Genomic DNA, 21,079 nt, shown 5'->3' with positions numbered 1-21,079 from the left:
AAAATCATGGCAAGTGGTTATCACTTGTGAGATGGTAGATAAACCACGCCTCAATCTATGTTGCTGATCGCATAAGAAATGGGTCGATTTCAAAAAGCCGTCAAGGCTCAGAAAATCACGTGCTCGAACATTTTTCAACTGGTAGAGACCAAAGATATTGGGCGATAATTAAACACGCAAGATGGGTCATTGCCTTCAAGAACAGCTACAACACGTGCGGTTTTCCATTCTGATGGGACTGCGCACTGAGACAAACAGGCTTTCAAAATAACTTCCAGATAATGTGATAACCATTCTCGTCCATCTGGACCTCTCTCATCAGTCACTCATGGTGAATCCCAATCGCAGGCCCGGAGGTAATGTGATAACCATTCTCGTCCATCTGGACATCTCTCATCAGTCACTCATGGTGAATTCCAATCGCAGGCCCGGAGCGGTCTGCACTCTCTGTGACAGAGCGCCTGAATGCGGCGGAGAGCGCGTAACCTGAAATTGCGATTGAAGTACACTTGCTCTGGCCAGAGCATGTAGGTGGCGCTCACGAACTGCCGGAGGAGGTACCCATCATTCCTTGCGCTTGCCCGCGCTTTTCGCGCGATTCACTTTTGAGTCCATAGTGGCAGGCGAAGCTGATCGTCTGCTACGGAGCGCGGAGAGGAGCCGGCGCGGCAGACAGCGACAAGCCGCCGGAAATGGAGGGCGCCGCTAGCGCCGCTGAAAAAAAGACGTCACGCAAAACTTCCGGTCGACTCCGCCGATTTCGGCGGAGCAGTCCCGACTGCTCCACGGAGCAATCTCGGCTCGCCGAAGTGCTCCAACTCTGCGATTGGAACTCACCATCAGATATACTCGTGGCTTTGTAGCGTCTTTGAGAAGCAACCTGGCCACCGGGTGGATGGCGACCGCACCTCGCCATTGGCTGCATATCATAGCCAATGGCAGCCAGTGGTCGGGTCCTGTCGCCCGCTGCTGAGAGAGCGCTGCTATACACTTCACCATGGGCCGCATATCACAGCCAGTGGTAGCCAATGAAGAGATCGATTCTTAGAGAACGCCATCATACATTTCTTTAGTTTTCGTCTCACTGAACGACGCATTCTTCTGTTGTCACCGGCTTTTGTTTTCTCTCTTGGTTGAGTTATAAATCAGCCAGCATTTATTACCAAACTATGGACATATTCATCGGGGCACGTTACGTTACAGATAATATTCTACCGCCCTCAAAGAGATAAAGAACGCTTAATAGCAGTGTTTTATCTGTGCCCAAGTAAAAGTACGGAAAAGAATTTCACAGCCCACCAGATAACGCGAAAGGCGCAGTTACACAATAATGGACCCAAGTGGTGAGGCGGGTGCTGAAAGACTAACGAGACAGGCTGGAATCGGAGGCATCAGGCGTGACGAACTGGAGGCGGAACCTGAAAGAAGGGCAATATAAACTATAATTGATGCAAAATAAGCTGCAACGCACTAGCGGAGCATTTTTCTCTTCATTTCGAGTTTCTACGGGACACCTGAACGTGTAACTCAGGCCGGCGAATGCGTGGCCTACGTGTTCGACTTGGCGCAGTGCGCCTAGCTACCGCTTTTCAATTGCGCGATATTTTATGCCGCCTACTGACCCCAGTTATTAGTGCTTTTTAAGGCCACTGTCTTAGGAACCATTTAAAACATTTCATTTCATAACAAAAGCACGATAACCTCGCAGTGGCCAAACGCATCAGTCAAGTTACCCTTGGATCTAGCTGCGATTCCTCGATTAAAATAGAATTACCCTGAATCCGTTCTATCAAAGTTTGAAGTTTTTATTCAAAGAGTGCTATCGTGGCACATTTCATATTTTCTTGTTTAAATCCGCTAGGCATTCAAGTCAGGCTTCATTCAGATGAAGAAATAGTGCCGCTTTGCAAAAAGAGATCTATAACGCAATGAGCATATCATACATAGTGGCCCTAAATCAGGCCGGAAAAAATAAAAATAATTCCACAAAGGAGTTATTGTAAAGTTATATTTTGTATCAAAGGTCATTTTCCGCTTGTTGCTCAGGGGAAATCTTAACGATCTGCACGGTGTCGCACTTTCAGCGACGTGAAGCGCGCCAGCGAAATTCAGGCGTGCATTGTGCCGGCGCTTCTATTCCGAAAGCAAACATATCAGCGCTTCACACAAATACGCGTCTAGACTCTTCCGCCTCCTAACGCGACACAAAACCCAAGTCCCCAAAGTAAATCAAGAAGAGATCAAAATGAAACCGAAACATTGCGATTTCCTTCTGCGTCATTGATTAGGGCGACAGCCTCCTCTAGGCTGCGATCCCAATGTGAAGCACTTCCGCCAGAGTTGCTCACGTTCATAGCGTACAGCTTATAACTACTAATAGCATATGAAATGAAGCATGAACAGGACAATTGAACCCAGAACCACAAAGCGATCATTTTTTTCCCGAAGCTAAACAGTGCAGCAATACATTGTGTTTTCCATTGCGCGAAGAACACCTTAGGGAATGATAACAGACACCGCCTTTTTCACCTCTCTTTATTGTTATTTTATTGCTCGTTTTTGCTCGTCTCAGTTATCCTGCTCGCGTTTTAGTTCGGCGCTAAAAGCACATGCGCACAGCGACGTGCTCTATACCATATGGTTTCCAACTTGTTGAAAAAAGAACCAATTCCTTAAGCGACGTGCAAGAATGAAAATAATTGTGCTACTATTACACAGTGACGAAACTAAAGATTGTGATTCCCATTTCAGAGAAACCATAATTAATTATTCGCTGTTTCTGTCGTAAGGCTTCGCAAGCAATTTAGCTACACAAGTTAAGAGGCTATCCTCAAAACGTTGGAATCGTATCCTCAAGCCACGCGTCTGTGTAACTATGTTAGGCACTGGGCTGGTGACAACGAGCAGGGCCGCTTACTGCAGTCTAAAACAGCTACTTAAGATATCAGTGCTGTCCAGCTTGAAGACAAGGTGTGAAGTCAGAAGGTTACAAAACATCGACTTAATTTACAACATCCAAAGAGGGGCTCCTTGTAGAGTGGAGATTGCTATTGTTAAGAAGGCCCTCCTAAACGGTAGCTTGTGGTGATGCTACAGATGCTGACACCACACTATACAGGTAATGAGGAAAAAATGACCACCAGGGAGAATCTCTCATCAGGGAGAATCTGCGTTCCTCCCCCCCCCCCCCTCCCGAATCTCAAGTGCAGTGAATATCTCTCAAACAGTTCTCTTTAATGCATTATCTTTTACAACGTCTCTGGAGTGCTTGATTATAAACTATTTCCGCCATGATTTATGCGTGAAATTATAGGGTGCTTGGCCACAGTCTTGTACTGCATTTCATTGGTCCAAATAGGAGACAGCAGCCACGTAGTTGTCTAGAAACGAAGTGAAGGGTGTTTAAGTACAGCCTTTCTGTGCTTCGTCCTGCAAGCCTTAATCTTCAAAGAACAACTTTCCTCTGTGACATTCACTTCATGCGCATTAAGCAGTGCGGCGCGTTGCAGTAACCAGGCTCGTCACTTGATGTTGTTTTCTTAAGAAGAAAATAGGTAGTTGTTTTCGTGTTTCATTGTTTCTTTTCTTCGCACTAGAAATATTAACAAATGATAAGAGCAAGCAACCCACACGACGCTGAATAACAACCAGATTTTTAATGCGCGTTCGTCGAATATATACATCTCGCTCGTACAAGATGGAAAGGACTGAAGTATGAGAAGCACATAGGATGTACACGTGGTGAAAAGATTAAGACAACGCACGCAGATAAACAATTTCGCTGTCACGAAGCGCTATCGAAGGTATGCTGACGCATACGTCGCTCTTTTGTCGGCGTCTCTCTCTTCTTTATTTCGTGCTGCGCTGCTCCTGCCACGAGATCACCCACCAACCAGCACAACTTTTCACCTTGTTACTTGAAATGTCAGCTAGCACTCTTCAAAAAGCAAGCTGTAGCACTCTTCAAAAAGGTCCTGGCGAGGAAGCGCTGAACTGTTCCAGGCTTTTTTACGAAGTTTAGGAAAAAAATATCGCACCTCGTTTTAGTTTTGTGAAAGATTTACACTTCAGTCTTACTAAATGCGTAGCACTTCTCAACAACTGCGGAAGGTCAAGTTCGCGGTACAATGCGGCTAAATTTATGCAACGCTGAGATTTTCCGCAGAGGCTTTAGGAAAAGTATTTAACAGTTCTGTGCCCAGAGGTCGTTCTGATAGCTGTTTTGTATCGACTGAATCAATAAAAAACTCTTCCCGAGGATGGTTAGGCGCTTTTTCAGAATGGTTTCGTTAGGATGCTTAGCGGAATTTTCGGCAGGCATGCTGGGTCCTCTAGCCCTTTCAATACAAGTGATGCCCACTTGACTGAATTTTAACTTGGTGATTGCCATAGATGATTGTCGTGCACAGTCCCATACAGTTGCCCTCTGAGTGACTTAACAACGCAATTTCATCACCGAATCGCACATTTCTTAGGTATTCCTCATTAACTCCTTTTCCAACTGTCCTTAATCCAGGTCTCTAAAAACCTCCCCTTTAAGCCAGTGAATGGAATTAGCGAAATCATGTTTTCCTGCCTGACACACTTCCTTATTACAATATAATTGATGACTTTAGGGAGGACTATGGTGGCTGGGCACCGTTATAAATGACTTCTAGTATTTTTACATGAGGCTTATATACACCCGGATTCTATAACACCTGCATGACTGCTAAGGTCTTTACAGAGTCAAATGCCTTGTCGTAATCATGTAGGCAATTACAGGAGTTGGTTATATTCTGCGCACTTCTGTACCATCTAATTGACGGTGTCAATATGGTCTATTTTCGAGTAGCTTTGCAAAAGCCTGCCTAATGACTTGGTTAAGGTTACCTTAATAAATAGCTTGTAGGCAACGGATAGTAAGCTCCCTGGTATGTAATCTTTCAAGTGCTTGACGTCCCTATTTTTCTGGATTAAGATGTTTTTAGCATTTTAACAAGCTTCCGGTACGTTCGAGCTCATGAGGCATTGATAATACTGAGTGTCAGGTTTTTCGAGCATAATTCTCTACCGGTTCTCAACAGACCTGCTGTTACCTTGATGCTTACCATCTGCTTTCAGCAGGCCTGCTGTTACCCGGTCCTCACCAGCTTCTGTCCCCCGTCGCATTGCTCCTAAGGTCTTCCTTCTTCCTGTTTCGTTACAGGGGAGATGTCCCATTGCTCTGCGCTACTGCCTCTCTCATTAACACCTTGAATACAATCGCTGCCGTGGATGTTTGTGTAAAACTCGTCGGCTTCTTTTGCTATCTTTTGTTACTATATTCCTTGCATTCTTCCGATCTGACGCGTGGTCTCCGTAACCGATATAACTGCGCTGGATGAGAAACCAGCAGTCATAAGATCTAAAAGATGGGAATGACAACCTAATTTGTTACGGCGAAGGGAAGCCTTTTTTAGTCATTAGATACATCAAGTCGCGATCTCTCTATTGGGAGGTATTAGCTGAATCGAATAGTTCTGTTGATCCGGACTCCTGAGGTTAGAAAAAACTAAGGGGCTAGCACCAACTGGTTCGAAAACTTGTTCTTCATTGTCACATCGCGCGGCGGGGGGTTGTAAAATTACTTGCACAATGCGGCTACAAAAGAGTCATGGCGGTTGGAAGAGGTAATAGCTCTCAGCTGAATTTGCACGAGTCCTAAAAAGGGGGCAAACACAGAGTAATTAATTCCCCTCGTCCGTATGGTCACCTGCGTTGGGGTGCTCCTGATTGAATTGTACCTTTCTTCTTTTCACTTTACTCTATCCCATAACTATAACAGCGAGGTGGCTTCGGGACAATATATTCTGCCTCTTCAGAATTTTAAGTGCAAAACAAGCTTGCATATCGTTCATCCAAAACGACATGACTGCAGACGTGTAAGCATACATTTTAGGCCAACGTAAAAAAACGAAATTTTCTATTCAGTACCACAATCTTGAAACATGCAGGCGCCCGAGAGTGTGCTGAAATGTGTACGATAATACTTACAAGAATATTTATTCGATTTTCATTGCACACATCTTGCTAAGGATTGCAACGGCACACATTGCCTTGGCACTTTGCCAATTTAAGCCATTTCTTGCCTAGTTTTTCTTCACAATATTCTTGACATTTGTCTTGGGTACAGTCTGAAATCAAAGGAGATGCCATACAACGTACCAGAACCGTTAAAAGATCTGGGCCGCCTCACTATCTGTTACGACAGAGATATGAGGGTGTTGATTTCACAACCAAAGAATTCCGGTTTCTGCACACTGCTGTTGGTTTTACAGCACTCCAATTTTCTTCCATTCTACTAATAGGCGAGTGGTTATCATAATGTAGCTCTTGCGTTGCAGCGCTGCACATCTATAATAAGCCCCACGTCGTAGGTGGCTACTTTGTCGCCGAAGAAGCAGCAACAACACCAACAACACTACACGCCTACGAAGGCCGAAAGGTAACAAAGTCACGGCAGAATAAAAAAAAGAAAACACAGTGGGCGGTCCGCAGTGTGGCACGCGAGATATAGCAACAACTGCTGTCGAATGAGAGCGCGTATGCAAACCACACAGATCGGTCCTATCAACGTGCCACTTTGCGTACAACTTCGAACGCAAACCCTGTTCACCCCTCTCCAATGTACCGTGCTAATGGAAGGCTTGGCACTCTCGTCTAGCTGCACTACGCTCAACACTGTGGCAGCTTCTGGTGGAAGATGTCACCCACGCGTGGCGTAGCCGCCACTCCACGCCTATGTGTCGTCTCAAACTAGCGACTTGAAACACAAACATGACAGTTTCCGTTGTCACTATCTCTAGAGTTTGTGAATTCTAGTGTTTTTGGCCGCGAGCGTTAAGCTCTCACCAACAAATCAGGTTCGAAATTACCCTCTTCAGAAAAGAAATTTCTGTGATGCTTGCTGCCGTAGTAGCGTAACGAAAGCTTAAGAAGGGGAAGGTCGCCTTTGGGTGAGGACTGCTTCCGCTTATTGCGGTAGGCCTGCAGGGGCAGCTGGTGAGCCGGTCTAGCCGGTCTGGTGAGCTGCCTTGGTCGGCTGCTTAAGCGTCCTGTGTTGAGGGACCGTTCGCGCCTGCAGCTCCACCGTCGGCGGCTGCAGTTGGAAGAATGCCGACAGTCGCGCCACTACAGCTTTCATATCGCGTTCTTCCATGCGGTAGCCTGTGATATTGTGTATCGTGGTTAACTGGTCAAAAGAAGCTTTTCTAAACATGCCTAGGTATTCTGGACAAAAGCATTTTTGAGCGAGAAACCGTTTATGAACGCATTTTTTTTTTATAAATTGAAGATTTCACTATGGCAAATAATATATCTGCAGATCATCCGACGGCAACCTTGTATTTTTTTTCTTTTCACGTTTTTGCTACCCTCAAAAGCGTTCCCCATTGGTTTTCTACAGCAATCTTAAGTGTTCGATATGACTTATGCAAAAACTTTAAACAAAATATTTTGCTCAATATTAGAATATTGGACCATTACCTTCAATATTTCCATAACAATGTCTTGCAATTTTTCAATTTTGAAAATTTTTTCTCTACAAAGCTGGACATGGCTGTGATTCATGAACTTTTGTTCAATAGAGGACAGAGAAGTGTTTGTTTATTTTCGTACACTTGCTTCTATTTTCTTTTTTGTTTCTTTATGTGTCTCTGCCAAAATGCAGATCATTCATCGGCACCTCCTTCCATTTTTACAACTTGTAGTATACACTGTTTAATATCTAATGCTCAAAAGGAAGCCCTAAAGCAGTGAATACACGCCGAGCAGCCTTTACGATCGGATGTGCTCGGTGTATCTTACCCTCTTGGTATTTGCAATTACATCGTCCTTGTCCAATGCACATTGCACTCAGGAATGGTTTTTGAGGTATTTGTGCCTTGCACGCTTTTACGCAGTCAGCCTCGGTGCATGCTGTAGAAATATAGAGGAGCAAACATTAACTTGCAAACGCTGCACACAGCACAAAGCAGCGAGCAAAATTCCGTCTAAAATATATGGTCTCTCTGGTATATAGCCTGCAAAGCACTTTATTTTTAAGTTGCATGCTGTACAAGCATTCGCAGCAGCCATGCGTCTACGTAAAAGTGATTCGTGACGGACTTTGCTCATTTTTTTTCTATATTTGGTACCAAATGCATTGTAACAAATGTATTCAGTTCATAACGCTCTCTGTCTACCTGATTGAGATTAATTAGCTTTGTTCACTCGGCGATATAAACTGAGCGGAAGCTGCAGCGCAAATGCCGACAAGTAAGGAAACGTCTATAGGATTTCATTTGTTTACGTCTAAGTTTCGCTGCGTATGCTTCATATTCTACGCTGTATGTGTGCTGCGGAGTGATGTATATTCTCAATTTAGTTTCTTTATTGGGCCAAATTTTTGAATGGTGATCAATATTAAGCAGTCTCCTCGCTATTTCTTTAACCAGCTCGAATGGATTCTTTCCGTGTGCATGCAAATTATTCATGCTGTTTGTTTTGATGAAAAAGTTTCACATGCCTGGATTTTTGTTGCAGTAACAAACATTGTTCTCGCAGTGTGATGATTGGACGTGCTCTTTTTTCAGGGTTTCCAAGCAGTACTTTGAACATTTATCTTCGGTGCATTCTGAAAGCAAACAAATATCGAATTATGCATCCAAAATAAAATGCCTGACATTGAATGCTTAAAACTACATAGCCATTAAAATGACGGCAACCTTTTGCCCTGGAATAGACTGAAAGTAAAGATCTATTTTTATTCCACAACTCCAAATTTGGAATTCATACATGTAGCCCAAAAAACACTAATTTTCAAACACACATGATTTCCATGGCCAGTAAGCATACTTTGAGCTACATTTGCAAGCGGGAGAAAACTATTGTTTTCTGTTTCCCTAAGCTACGGATTGAGACCTCAAGATTGGCTCCTAATAATATCACCAAAAGCTAATAATTGTCAGTTGAAGCCTATGCATAAGCGACTGAAGGAATTCGCTCGCTAACAATCGCACTGACACAATAGATCGCTCAAAAGAAAATTCATTGGTGCTGTCTTTGCAATGTTTGTTCCTTAAAACTTGCACATAAAAACTGGCAGTGTTAATGTTTGGCTCCCAGATTTAAATCTTTACCACTGGTCTCGTAGTTCCTCTGCAGGCTTTACTATTCAGGAGTACATTAAATGAAGTGAAATTGCGTGCGGTAACTAAGAGGTTATATTATGCATGGCTTCACCGTTCTCTTTCTCCTCACCGGTAAAAATAATTACACAATTTTGTCTTTATGTGTCATCAGCTGTCAGTAGGTTTACTGCCATAGAGCTGGAACCCACATTTTGAAAAAATTCCGGCGTGTGTAACGAAATTCGCTGATTGGTTGAGAGAGGTCACATGACTTTGTTAAAAAGTCACGTAAACTTGTGACATCATCAACCTGCCAGTAGTGGCAGGTGGCAACTGGACCACCGAACTGAGAGGTCTCGTAACATCGTGGCTTCCTCACAACCTGCCACCGGGAAAGGTAGCAACGGGCCCATCCGATTGTGAGCAAGCTGCCTACCGTAACAGGTGGGAAATGTGTAATGATAAGTAGAATAGGTCGTGTGACCTAGTGACGTAATGGTGACTTGCCCACGGAAGAAACAAGAAGGAGAACGAAGAGAGAGAGGAAAGAGAAGCAGTGAAAAATGCGAAAATCTGGTCAGATCTATTTCTTGGCTCCAACTACGCGAAAGTAGCAGCAATGAGGATCTCCAACGTATCACTCATTTGTCACTCTTAAGCTGCGTTATGTGTGTTCCAATTTTTTTTATTCAGATTTAAGAAAGACAACAGTATTAGCAGAGTTGTCACTCTTCGCAGTCACCTTTGCAATTTATATTAATGTTCCGGGGGCCAAAGCGCACGGTGCGCGTAATACTCTCGATGGAAATAGTTGTGAGAGAAAATAGGACAAAAAACTCATTCGAATCAGGACGAATCCGCTTTTCCGAAAGCGTGCCATAGCCAACTAGCCACCGCAAGGCGCTGAGGTCAGCCGCACATAGCAGTGGCAGCATCTCTTGTTCGTTTCTCTCAAAGCCACCCGCTCACCTTACTAACAAAGACCCTTCCGCGACACGAACAGATACATGTCATGGAGCAGCAACTTGTGTACGCACCGTCTTCGTAAATACAGTCACACGTCAAATTTCCGATGCACGATGCGTTGAGCACCTTCATTTCGGGTTCCTCATTTTGGCACGATTCCACGCACGCTTCCCTCGTGCATTCTGCGTAAACAGCAATGTTTGATACGAGTAAGCATTGCTGCAAAAATCAGTAACTGAATTGTTGTTGTTATCCTATCAAAAGATGGCACATATACCCACACTGGGGATCGGCCAAGAATCGGGTGGCTATTCACCTGAACGCAGTTAATAAAAAGGAAAAGCACGTGGGAGCGCAACACCGGTGAATTCTTCCTCGTGAACAGAAAACAGATGAGAGTTTTGATTTCAAAATTATAAGAATAATAATAAACAGAGGGATTAAGTAATAATGAATAAGTCAAAATGTAATAATTGATAGAAAATAAAAGTTTGGAACACTTAGCAAGGCAGTCGGTGAGATTCTGTCAGGAAATTTAGAACAGCGCTACAAACAGATCTGTGGTTGAACCCAAATTTGGTGGCGCCAAATGATAGCAAGAGAGGGCTGCTCAAACTAATGCCAAGATGCTGCAAGAGCTCCTCCAGCAGCCTTTTTCTCACAGAGAACTGAATTGATTGCAACGGACTTTTTTTTTTGTCTTCTGCTTCCTCAACAACGCGTCGTACATGATTGCAAATTCGGCTGCATCCAGCGAAATATAACTGTCGTTTCTACTATGCCTGTTCTGAACACTGTGCTTTTGGGTGCATAGACTCTAACCATAGCAAATGGAATGCTTAGTTCGCATTTAACGAGTTTATGTAACTGAATTGCTGCATTTCACTAGAAAACACGTTAAAGGTGCCATTTTTATTAAGAACTCAAACTGAAAACAGACTGCAGCTGCCTGCATAACTTTCCTTTTTCATACCGATTCGGCTTATGTATTCCTCAAGGTTTGAAACTACGCGCACTATGCCTGTGTATATCGGCGTGACCGCACATTTATTCTAAGCAAGCTTATTCAGAAAACCGAAAGTTATCTACAAAACTCGTCGCATCTTTTCTAGGAATAAAAATCGCTTTGAGCTGTAACACACGGTATAGACTTCTACAGTGATTAAGTTCCGTATTTTTGAATGCAAGCGGCGCTGATGTACGGTTGCTTAATTTTTAGGAAAAAGCGCACGTGTGTTCCTTAAGTAACAATAACTTGAAATCCCGCGCTTCTTTCTCTGAAATATAGAAAGCTCATTTTAATTTGCCCAAAAGGTGGCATCTGATTCAATTTGCTTGCATAAAATTGGCGGGTAAAACTATTCATAATAATTATTGGTTTTTTGGGGAAAGGAAATGGCGCAGTATCGGTCTCATACATCGTTGGACACCTGAACCGCGCCGTAAGGGAAGGGATAAAGGAGGGAGTGAAAGAAGAAAGGAAGAAGAGGTGCCGTAGTGGAGGGCTCTGGAATAATTTCGACCACCTGGGGATCTTTAACGTGCACTGACATCGCACAGCACACGGGCGCCTTAGCGTTTTTCCTCCATAAAAACGTAGCCGTCGCGGTCGGGTTCGAACCCGGAAACTCCGGATCAGTAGTCGAGCGCCCTAACCACTGAGCCACCGCGGCGGGGTAAAACTATTCCCGAGATTACTTTTGGCAAGATAACAGCACCCGCTTTCATCGCAAATAGCGATGATAAAACTGAGTGTCGCTTACAGACACTAACCAAATTTCAAGTGTCCATATGTGCAGGCAGCAAACGGCGTTTTCTAGCTAACACAACAAAGCGATTCCGCGCATGACCAAGTAAACTAAACGTGTCTTCACTTACCGAAGGCGGCTGTTGTGGTTTCTAAGTTCCCTGCATCAAGAAAGAAATACATTTGATCCTAAACTCGGCGCTCTGTGCCCTTGCAAGTTGTTTCTGGCAAGACTTTGGTATCTGAACTGCTAATTCCCAGAAAACATGAGACGAAACTATCGCTCTTTTTACCCCGCAGAGCCGATGATCGATATTGCATTTAAACGGCACAAAGAAAAAAAAACACCGACAAATTCCTCCAAATATTTAATGCACTGAATGAATCTTATGCAACATAAACGCTTCAAGCGGTTTTGTTGAGACATTCTTGATGTGGGATTGTTGTCTACTGTAAAGCATGACGAATACAAGCTGAAGGCAGGAGGTGGCTCTCGCTGGAAGTATGTTTACAAGAATTGAATGCTGATACCCACTAAAATCGCAAAGTATCAGAATCTTCGCAAGTGCTCTAAGGGACTGCGACATTATTATAATCAATGAAAATACAAAAATCATTCACCCAACGCCTTTGTTCCTGCGATCACTTCTCAATTCGGCAACAGAAATAAACTGATCAGGATGTCCATATACCTCGTGCTTCACATGCACATTCTAAAAGCGTGTTCCCTTGTTTACCGACAAATACCAGCACGACTTTCGCAAAGAATATTCATGCGATGGGCAGTTAGCGGGATTTACTAATGACTTGCTATCCTGTATTGACGTTGGCAACCAGGTGGGCGCCATATTCCTGGATTTTTCCAAAGCTTTTGTCCGCGTTACTCACCACGGGCTATTAACGAAACTAAAGCATCTTAACATTGACACACAGGTAATTTTAAGGATAAAAGCTTTTTTCTCATTCCGAACAGTGTTCACAAATATAAACCACTGCAATTCCTCTTTTATTCCAGTCAAGTCAGGCTTTCCACAAGGGAGCGTGCTTGGTCCATTTTTTTCAAATATTTATTAATGATTTGACTAACTGCATCTCGCCCCGTATAAGACTGTTCGCCGATGACTGTGTTATACATCGTAAAATTTCTGCTGAAACTGACCAACAAGTGTTGCAACAAGACCTAAACGCGATTAATGTGTGGTGTTCTGGCTGGCAAATGACCCTAAATCATACTAAAAGTAAGTGCATGTCATTTACACGTTCCTCTTCCCACATTCTAACCTCGTATTTTATAGATAACAATATTGTCGAGCTTACTACCACATACAAATACCTAAGAGTAAATTTTCAAACGGATCTAACATGACATCATTACATCAACGTTATTCTTGAAACTACTAATCGCTCACTCGGAATCATGAAACACAGACTAAGGCAATCACCCTCACACTTAAAGAAGCTCGCATACACCACCGTAATCAGACCTAAAATTGAATATGCATGTGCAGTCTGGAACCCGAGCCAGGATTACATCGTACGTAACACTGAATCCCTGCAAAGCCATATTGTTCACTTCATTTTTTTCGGGCAAAATATTCCCCGTACATCAGTGTCGCATTTTTAAAAAATCGTGCCGAATTAGATCCACTATCACTACGACGAAAACACGCTCGACTTCACAAGCTTTATCACCACGACATTTTGCTTGACGACATCTTTCAGCCACCTTGCCTCATCTTCTCTCGCCATGATCATCCTTACAGAGTCAATCGCCCAGCCTATCAGTCATCACTTTACGCGCAATCATTCATACCCAGAACCATAAGTGACTGGAATAACCTACCATCAGATATTGCTACCGAGGTTTACCCAGACAAAGTTCACAAAATGCTGCATACTCACATCACAATGTGACGCCCCTGTGCACCACTTTACTTTTATGGAGTTCGTAATCCTTCTTTTGTGCTCCCTCGAATACCACTACCTTCTTCCAGACTTTTCTTCTCCATTCTTTTTTTTTCTTTATGCGTTGTTTTTGTATTCTTAATTCAAGCTGTTTGAATTTGTATGCTTTTTATTTGCGCTATAGTGTTGTTAGTGTTTATTACTGTAGTTCGAAATGATGTCTGTATTTTTTTTCTCTTTTCTGTTTCGAGCAAAGTGCTGTCAAAGTGCTTCGTGTGTGTCCCCTGTGTGATACCCTCCCCGGAAGGCCGTTAGGGTATTTGAATAAAATAAATTTGAATAAACTGTCACGCTTTGCCTACTGCCTCAGTATCAGCCAATACTCAGGCAGCCAGTGAAATGTACAAGGCTCTGGTTAATGCGACATCTACGTTGATTCTGGGGATAAGGCTTGTACGTCAGCAGCTTCCGCGCTTTGTTGCATCTGCTTGTTTCATAGCCAGTCATTTATGTCTGGTCGCACTTTTGTTTTGATATGATTTATTTCCACATAAGGCGTCCAGAAGTTGTGCGAAGAATAGACGGAAAAGGTTGCCAAAAGAACACTAGCTTAACGCCTATTTTCACTAGTCTCTTCGGTTCGTGTTAGAATCAGAATTGGTCTCTGAATAAATCTTTACTCTCTATCTGGCTCTAAGATGCAAAAGTAGATGAAGCACAGAATTTTAATTGTGAAGTTCAGAAAGAAAAAAAAATCACCCTCGAACCAACCATTTTAGACAACGTTTAGAAAACTATCAAGAAAGTTCAGTATTCCTCTAAAATTGGCGAATACGGCTCTTAGATTTTCTAGCAAAAAATGCACCACAAAAACAAGGAACCAGATCAAGCCCGCCAGTATTAAAGAGATTTTTGTGACAAAGTTTACATAGTTCATTTTCTCTTTATTTTGTAGATTTTCTTTGTTGGCTCAACTGACAAAACCTGACGAAATGCTTTTTATCGTGGGACCCCGTCTCCTTACATCTTCAAGGAAAATGCCAAAAATATGTCGTTTACGATAAATATGTGTATCACCTTCATCATGAACCGAGCTGTGCAACTTCAGGACAAAGACCTCTCGTATATTTTCCCAATTAACCCTGTCATGGGATAGATGCGGCCACCTTTATAATCTCATCCGCCCACCTGGCACTCTGCTGCTCCCTGGTAAGCTTGCAATCTCTTGGAACTCAGTCCATAACCCTTCACAGACCAAGGAATTACATACCCTGTAGGTGCCTATTTCGCTTCCTTCATTTTGACTACGATGAGTCTGGCGTTTTTTTCCTGACTCGCGCTTCTCTCTCCTCCTGTTCGCGACGTTGATCTCAACAGAAGTTCTACCCCTGTAGTTCCCTATTATCTTATTGCGTTCCTAATACTGCTACCTAATTAAGAAGCCTTTTGTAGCGATTGCTACATTACGGTAGCATTTCGAGCCTTCAGCGTGGCGGCGCCGCCACGCTGTCACGTGGTTGGTCACGTGGTGCGGAGCAGCTGCCGTTGGCGCGGAGCCGTGGCTGATAACGTGGTTGGTCACGTGACCAAGTTCCACGCGGCCAGCTGTAGCTATCGCGTCACTCCAGGTTTAACCAGAGCTAAACCACCGCCAATTTTTCAACAACTGGTGGCTGGCACCTTTTATAATTCACCATTTTCTACAAAATGCAGAAACGAGTACGTTTGCCTCTGCAATTTTTTATTTAATTTTTAATTTCACACACTCTGCTTCGTCTGCGCGTCTCTGCATTGTTTATATGACAGTAAGCAACCTCCTATAGTGAATAAAGATGTGATCATTGAACACAGAATTGTGTATGACGGCAAATAACAGCTAAACATATAAACTCGTTTTGAATACGCTAGCGAAAAGATAGCTTCCTAAGCTGGAGGCTTAATTGTTGGTGCTATCAAATATTAATAGATGGTATTTAGACAGTTTCTTTACCAACAAAAGTAATTTTTCTTTGAGTTTACGAAATGCTTCTTCAGATATACACCTTTTTTAATTCCGTGCTTTTAGTCCTCAGCTATAGTTTGATCACAGTTGAGTTTTTTCCGCTTAGGGCTGAAATATAAACCTCCACAGAACTGATATATAAATAGCCAAAGAAAATAAGGTGAAGGTGTTTTCTTCGTTTTAACACGTTATGTATTAGTGAATCAACGCCAGTGGTGCTCCAATATAAAAGAAAGCAATATTTGCGACATTTGCACCTTCTGGCTTTGTTTAAAACCTCGCAACCTGTATTGTAAAGACACATTAGCTGAGATTGAAAAATTATTCGTGCACCTTATAAATGAAGACAGAATGCTCCATATGCAGGAATTGCTCATTTTTAAAGCTGAGTTGCTCAGTGACCTGGTGCACTGATGTAGCTGAAACGGAATCGAACTAGAGTTTTCTTACTACTGACCAGGAGCCAAAACGTGAGCGACGACAAAATCCAGCAGTCAGTGACGCCGGGCGCGAACATTTTCGACTTCGCTGCCAAAGCGAGCACTGGAGTCAGCTTTTCGCTGAATTATTGGTGTAAAGCTTCAAGCTTAACCATCAAATCTTCATTGACTGTCTTTTGCATGCTTCATTCAGTACTCTATAACGCCAGACAATTGTTCAACATGCCTAAACGTAACCAGTGCCTTAGAGTCTATTTTGACGTGAGGTCGAATAAAACCACAATTTACAGTTGCTTCACTCTGGGTTGTCCTGTGGAGTAAAAGTCGCATTTATAAAATTTCTGAAATAAAATTCGCATTTATAGCTCCGTACCTTTGCACACCGCCACTCCATTTTCAATGTGACATTCTTTTCCTTCTTCTTCGCACGCCTCAATTTTCTCTTCGTCACAGGTAGGCACCTCTCGCTTTCCCCCTAAAAAAAGAGGTGCAGTGTTTGCTGGCTGATTATGTAACACTAGCTTCCTTAGTAATGCAGGCAAAATTCTGGGCTCGGTCCAGAAAAAGGCTTCGATATCGTGTAAAGCTGACCATTGGTTAAACTACCGGTTCTTGTCTCCAGTTTCGAAATATTTCTTCATTTTTTGGAAATAGGAGTTATATTCTCAGACTCGAATTCTAAATATATGCAGCATTCTGATTTCTGAAGTTCCTTGCAGCTGCCCGTTTTACTTCTGTTCATTAAAAGCAGTTTCAAAACGGCTCTTTCCAGTCAAAGCAAGGAGCCGACAGGTTTAGTGTAGTAGCAGTGCAGCACCATTTAGATGCTATCACTTCCTAACCAATCAGTTTTTCAGTCTCTAATTAATTCTGGATATCTTTAACTCGCTACTGAGGAGGAATATGAATTCCTCATTTACGTAGACGGTCGTTATTGCTTCAACTGCCCAGATCGTGCTTATGAAGTTCACCCGAACCGAAAACGTAGAAGAGGGCGAGGAAAGCGAGGCATAGCTACAGCGGCAACGTGGCATGCACTCGCATGAACGCTGAAGAACCATCAGAATTGAACGTATTACAGCCGCAATGCATATGGGTAATTTGTCGTTGCAAACCACTTTAGAAATCATCTACACAAAATATGCCTATTTAAAGCAACAGCTAACAGATGTCTCTAGAATACTGGTTAGAGAGTGTTTGTGGGCCTGTTAGTAATTTTATCTCACATTGATTTCCGCTTTTTCAGAAGTAATCGTCAGTAAAAGAAATTTATCTAGGATATACTGAAATCTACGCTCCTATAAATGTGATGATCACGATCTAAATATATAATTTTCATTCTGCAATAAAGCACAGAAGACACGTCACAACTGTAGTTGAACGGAGCCGCACGTAGTGGCGCCGCGTCTGAATCACTTTTGCACAACTTTCTGGCCTATAAATGGGCTGTTTCTTGTCAAAAAGACGTATTTGTTTTTACGTTACGCTAGTGTACTGGTCTGGGTATAGTGTTCCCGTCTGGTGTTCTGTTAGCTCAGCCAGAAATCGCCCAAAAGGATGTTGCTAAATTTGTCTCCTTCGAAGAAATTACAACAGCCGTATCACCAATTCCATCTGCTCTCAATATGTAGTAATTTTTCACCGTCAATCTTCAGGTTCCGCTTCCCAAGATGGTAATGGACATATTAAGCAAGTGATGGCGACAGCAGCGACGTCTGCGCCTAGATAGGGTGTGGATGCTCCGGTGCCTCGCTCTTATCGGTGTGACTAGAAAAGGAAACTGCAATTCATGTAGAACTGAAATATGCGCAAAAACGGGAGTTCACATTGATGGTTTGAACTAAGATCCTTGGATTGAGCGCGCAGCAACCTTTATTAAAGAGGGCTTCATAGTAATTTTAGGGCTATATCGCAGTAGAGCCAAAATCAAGCGTCCTGCTGTTTGAAGGTAGCCGCTAATTTATGAAGATGAAAAAATACCCGCTTACTCGTACACACAGGCTTCCCGTCTTCAATACGGCATTTTTTCCCAATCATCATGCACCTTTTGATCATCTGAGCGTCACATTTTGCGCCCTTCCTGTCTGTTGCAGAAAAAAGGATACGCAGAACAGTGTACTGTAAGCGCGGTAGTTTCAGGCATGGCCTCACCTTTGATCGAGAACACCTTTACTAAGCCCAGCACTGTGGATACAAAAGTATCCCGGAATAAAAGAGTCCCAGATAACAGCGGCCTGGCTATTAAGTTAAAGTACGCATTTTACGCAATAACATCTATTCTCTCTACGGTGCTAATGTATATGGTAAAAAACAATGCGTGAAAGAGTGCAACCCGGGAATCACTAACACTCCCATGGAGAAAGAACGGAAGCCTACTTGACATCATACATGGGAAGCCACTAATATTTTAATGAATAACATTAAAGCTGTGGTCACACCAAAGCCCCGTCGATTCGAAATTCGCTAAATGGTCGACAGAGGTCACGTGACGTCGTGACGCCATCACAGCATGCCCACCTTGGCAGGTGTGTTTAAAAATTATCGATTGCTCGCGCCAGATGACGTGAGCTTGTCACCTTATCACTATTTGCGCACCGGGGCGTGATCAACCTAGTTTCTAGACAACATAGATAAAAATGGAAATTGAAAATCAGAAAACAATCTGAAATCAGAAAAAAAATGGGATATATGCAAATGTGGCACCATCCGTCAGAGCATAGCGGATACCTGCTAGTAAAGTTAGCAGTCCGAATATTGTGCTTGATGGACAGACAATCGCACAGAAATTTTCGCAATCACATACATAAGTATCTCCAGAAGCTGGGACAAATGTGAAATATAATGCTATCCCATTCCACACTTAACGCGACTTGAGTCTTTCCGTAACTTCTCTTAACCTAATTTCGACAATATTTCATAGCCTACTTTTGTCAGCGCATCCGACTATTCATAACGCTTTCCACGAATACTTTATATCGATACAGCGCAGGGCCACTTACAAGAAAAAACCACTTAGGAAAGGCTCTAAAATGAGACCTGTTTTCACAGTCATTGCAACGGCCCCAATCTCATTGCATTGCCAGGAATTCCGAACATCGCTCAGCCAGTACCGCTAAGCTTAGCGGCCTATAAAGCTCTAATGGGAGGTGACAGAGTCGTTACTTTTCTTATGACATGGATGATGTCAGCGAGAAATCTTTGGATGTTCAAATCCATGCGGCACATCCTGCCAGCCAAGAGAACTAGAAGCGCTTGTACCAAATTGCTTGGGAAGACACGGCCACAGCCTCAAAATATACACAGAAAAGATCGGGAACGTCCACCTCCAAACTATGACGTATGTTCGGGAGAATTTTTTTTTCTTTCTTGGCGCAAGGCACGGCACTCACTGTGTCGTTCTAGATGCAGCCTACCGCGGTTACGTTTTTACAGTCAGCGAATAATTTCGCTCTCTGCCATTGTTGCTCTTGTAAGGGCATGAGAGCCTTGTCAAGGTGTTGGTATGCAGCTTTTTTTCTCATCCCTCAGATCTTCGAAAGAAACATGAAATAATTTAAATTAAATAGTGTATATTAAGCAAAACCTTTCTTTGCAATGCAGAGAAGGCCAGAAGGGTGGAGTGACTGTAACAGTGTCATTGGGCCAAAAATTTTGCCGCATGGTGTGGCTGGGCTTCACTCTGTCGCTGGTGTAGCAAGCGCTCAGTTATGGAAGTTTTTGGTAAGAACAAGCCGCTAGAGAATTCATTCGGATAAAACAGGAGCTGAACGTTCCCTCGATTTTTCAACGTTGAAACTTGACTAATATAAATATGATATAAATATCGAATATTGATGACACATTGTATGTTAGGAGCAAACTAACAACTGCAAGCGGAGGCTATATTGCGCTGCTTCGGCCCCATACATTGCGACAAAAAATATCACGTGATAATGTTGAGAACACTGCAAGAGCTTATAGGGTGAAGAGAAAATATTTACATCAACCCGTGACTCCACCTTATTTAGGTGGCGCGAGCGCCTGTTGAAATATGGTAGCCAAATCTCCGTGCTTTCTAGGTCGTTTAAAGGGTACTTTTGTCATGTGTGAGAAAATATACTGCACAAACTGGCAGATCTATGAATGACCAAATGGGAAATAACAAAAAAACGTGAGCAGTTATGCGGGTGGTCGTATTCGCTTGTACTAGTTAGGCAGAGATGGTCGCTCTGAGGGTTTCAGCAAGTGCGAAATTGTGAGAAACTTTTTTTCATGGAATAACCAGAGAAATAATTTAGGCTAAACAAATCGACAAACACAAACATTTGTACATAGGCATGGCGTCCATGGCTTTCTTTAAAAAATAACCCCGATTTTAGGCGACGCATAAGGGAAAAAAATATAGCTACTAGGATGCTTAAACGGCCTAAAACGTGTGAAGGGATAGCATTATATTTACCATTTGTAGCAGCCTCTGATACAACTTCTATCTGTGAGTCAGTATGCAATTTTTGGGCCATAAACCGCGAAATTCGCTCTGTTATCTGTAGTAGCATGGAGCCGTTATTATGTGGAGGTGGTGATGTTTGTATACACCGTCAGTTTCTTTTTAGTGTGAAAGCACTACGTAACGGAGTCAAACTTAACCAAGAATCCTGTGCGAAGCGTCGGAGTAACTCGGGCAAGCTCGGGTTAATTCAGTGGGGCGTCATGCAAGATACGCAAAATGAGAGGAAACTAGGAAAACTTCGGAGAAGTGTGTCGGCTTCGAGAAGAACGTCGCACCAAAGAAAAATGATAGCTTTCATATTTCAGCAGGTTCTGGCGCTTGTTACATTTCTTTATTGGTGAAGCCAAGGTTTTCAAAACTGGGGCGAATGTATCAGCAGGAGCTGCTGTTCTGCAACAG

General features: G+C 43.0%; 1 protein-coding gene across 1 annotated transcript; it reads right to left on the bottom strand.

Annotated features, from left to right (window-relative positions):
- Positions 1 to 7,033: 7,033 nt before the first annotated feature.
- On the bottom strand, positions 7,034 to 12,052 carry LOC144102269 (uncharacterized). The gene is made up of 4 exons (XM_077635575.1): positions 11,976 to 12,052; positions 10,169 to 10,279; positions 8,528 to 8,635; positions 7,034 to 7,188 (listed from the first exon to the last, which is right to left on the bottom strand). The coding sequence occupies exons 1-4, from the start codon at positions 12,025 to 12,027 to the stop codon at positions 7,034 to 7,036; spliced, it is 426 nt and encodes a 141-aa protein (XP_077491701.1). The 5' UTR covers positions 12,028 to 12,052.
- Between the last annotated feature and the right edge of the window lie 9,027 nt (positions 12,053 to 21,079).

Source organism: Amblyomma americanum, chromosome 8 (genome assembly GCF_052857255.1).
Source record: "Amblyomma americanum isolate KBUSLIRL-KWMA chromosome 8, ASM5285725v1, whole genome shotgun sequence".
NCBI lineage: Eukaryota > Metazoa > Arthropoda > Arachnida > Ixodida > Ixodidae > Amblyomma > Amblyomma americanum.
Note: the sequence above shows the minus strand (reverse complement) of the source record. Positions and strands in the feature narration are given on the sequence as shown.

Coding starts and splice junctions, on each gene's coding strand:
- LOC144102269 (XM_077635575.1), bottom strand. CDS start 12,027: ATGTATTTCTTTCTTGATGCAGGGAACTTAGAAACCACAACAGCCGCC. Junction 8,636..10,168: donor TGACTGTATTTACGAAGACG/GTGCGTACACAA, acceptor GTTTGCTTTCAG/AATGCACCGAAGATAAATGT. Junction 7,189..8,527: donor TTACTGCAACAAAAATCCAG/GCATGTGAAACT, acceptor ACAATATCACAG/GCTACCGCATGGAAGAACGC.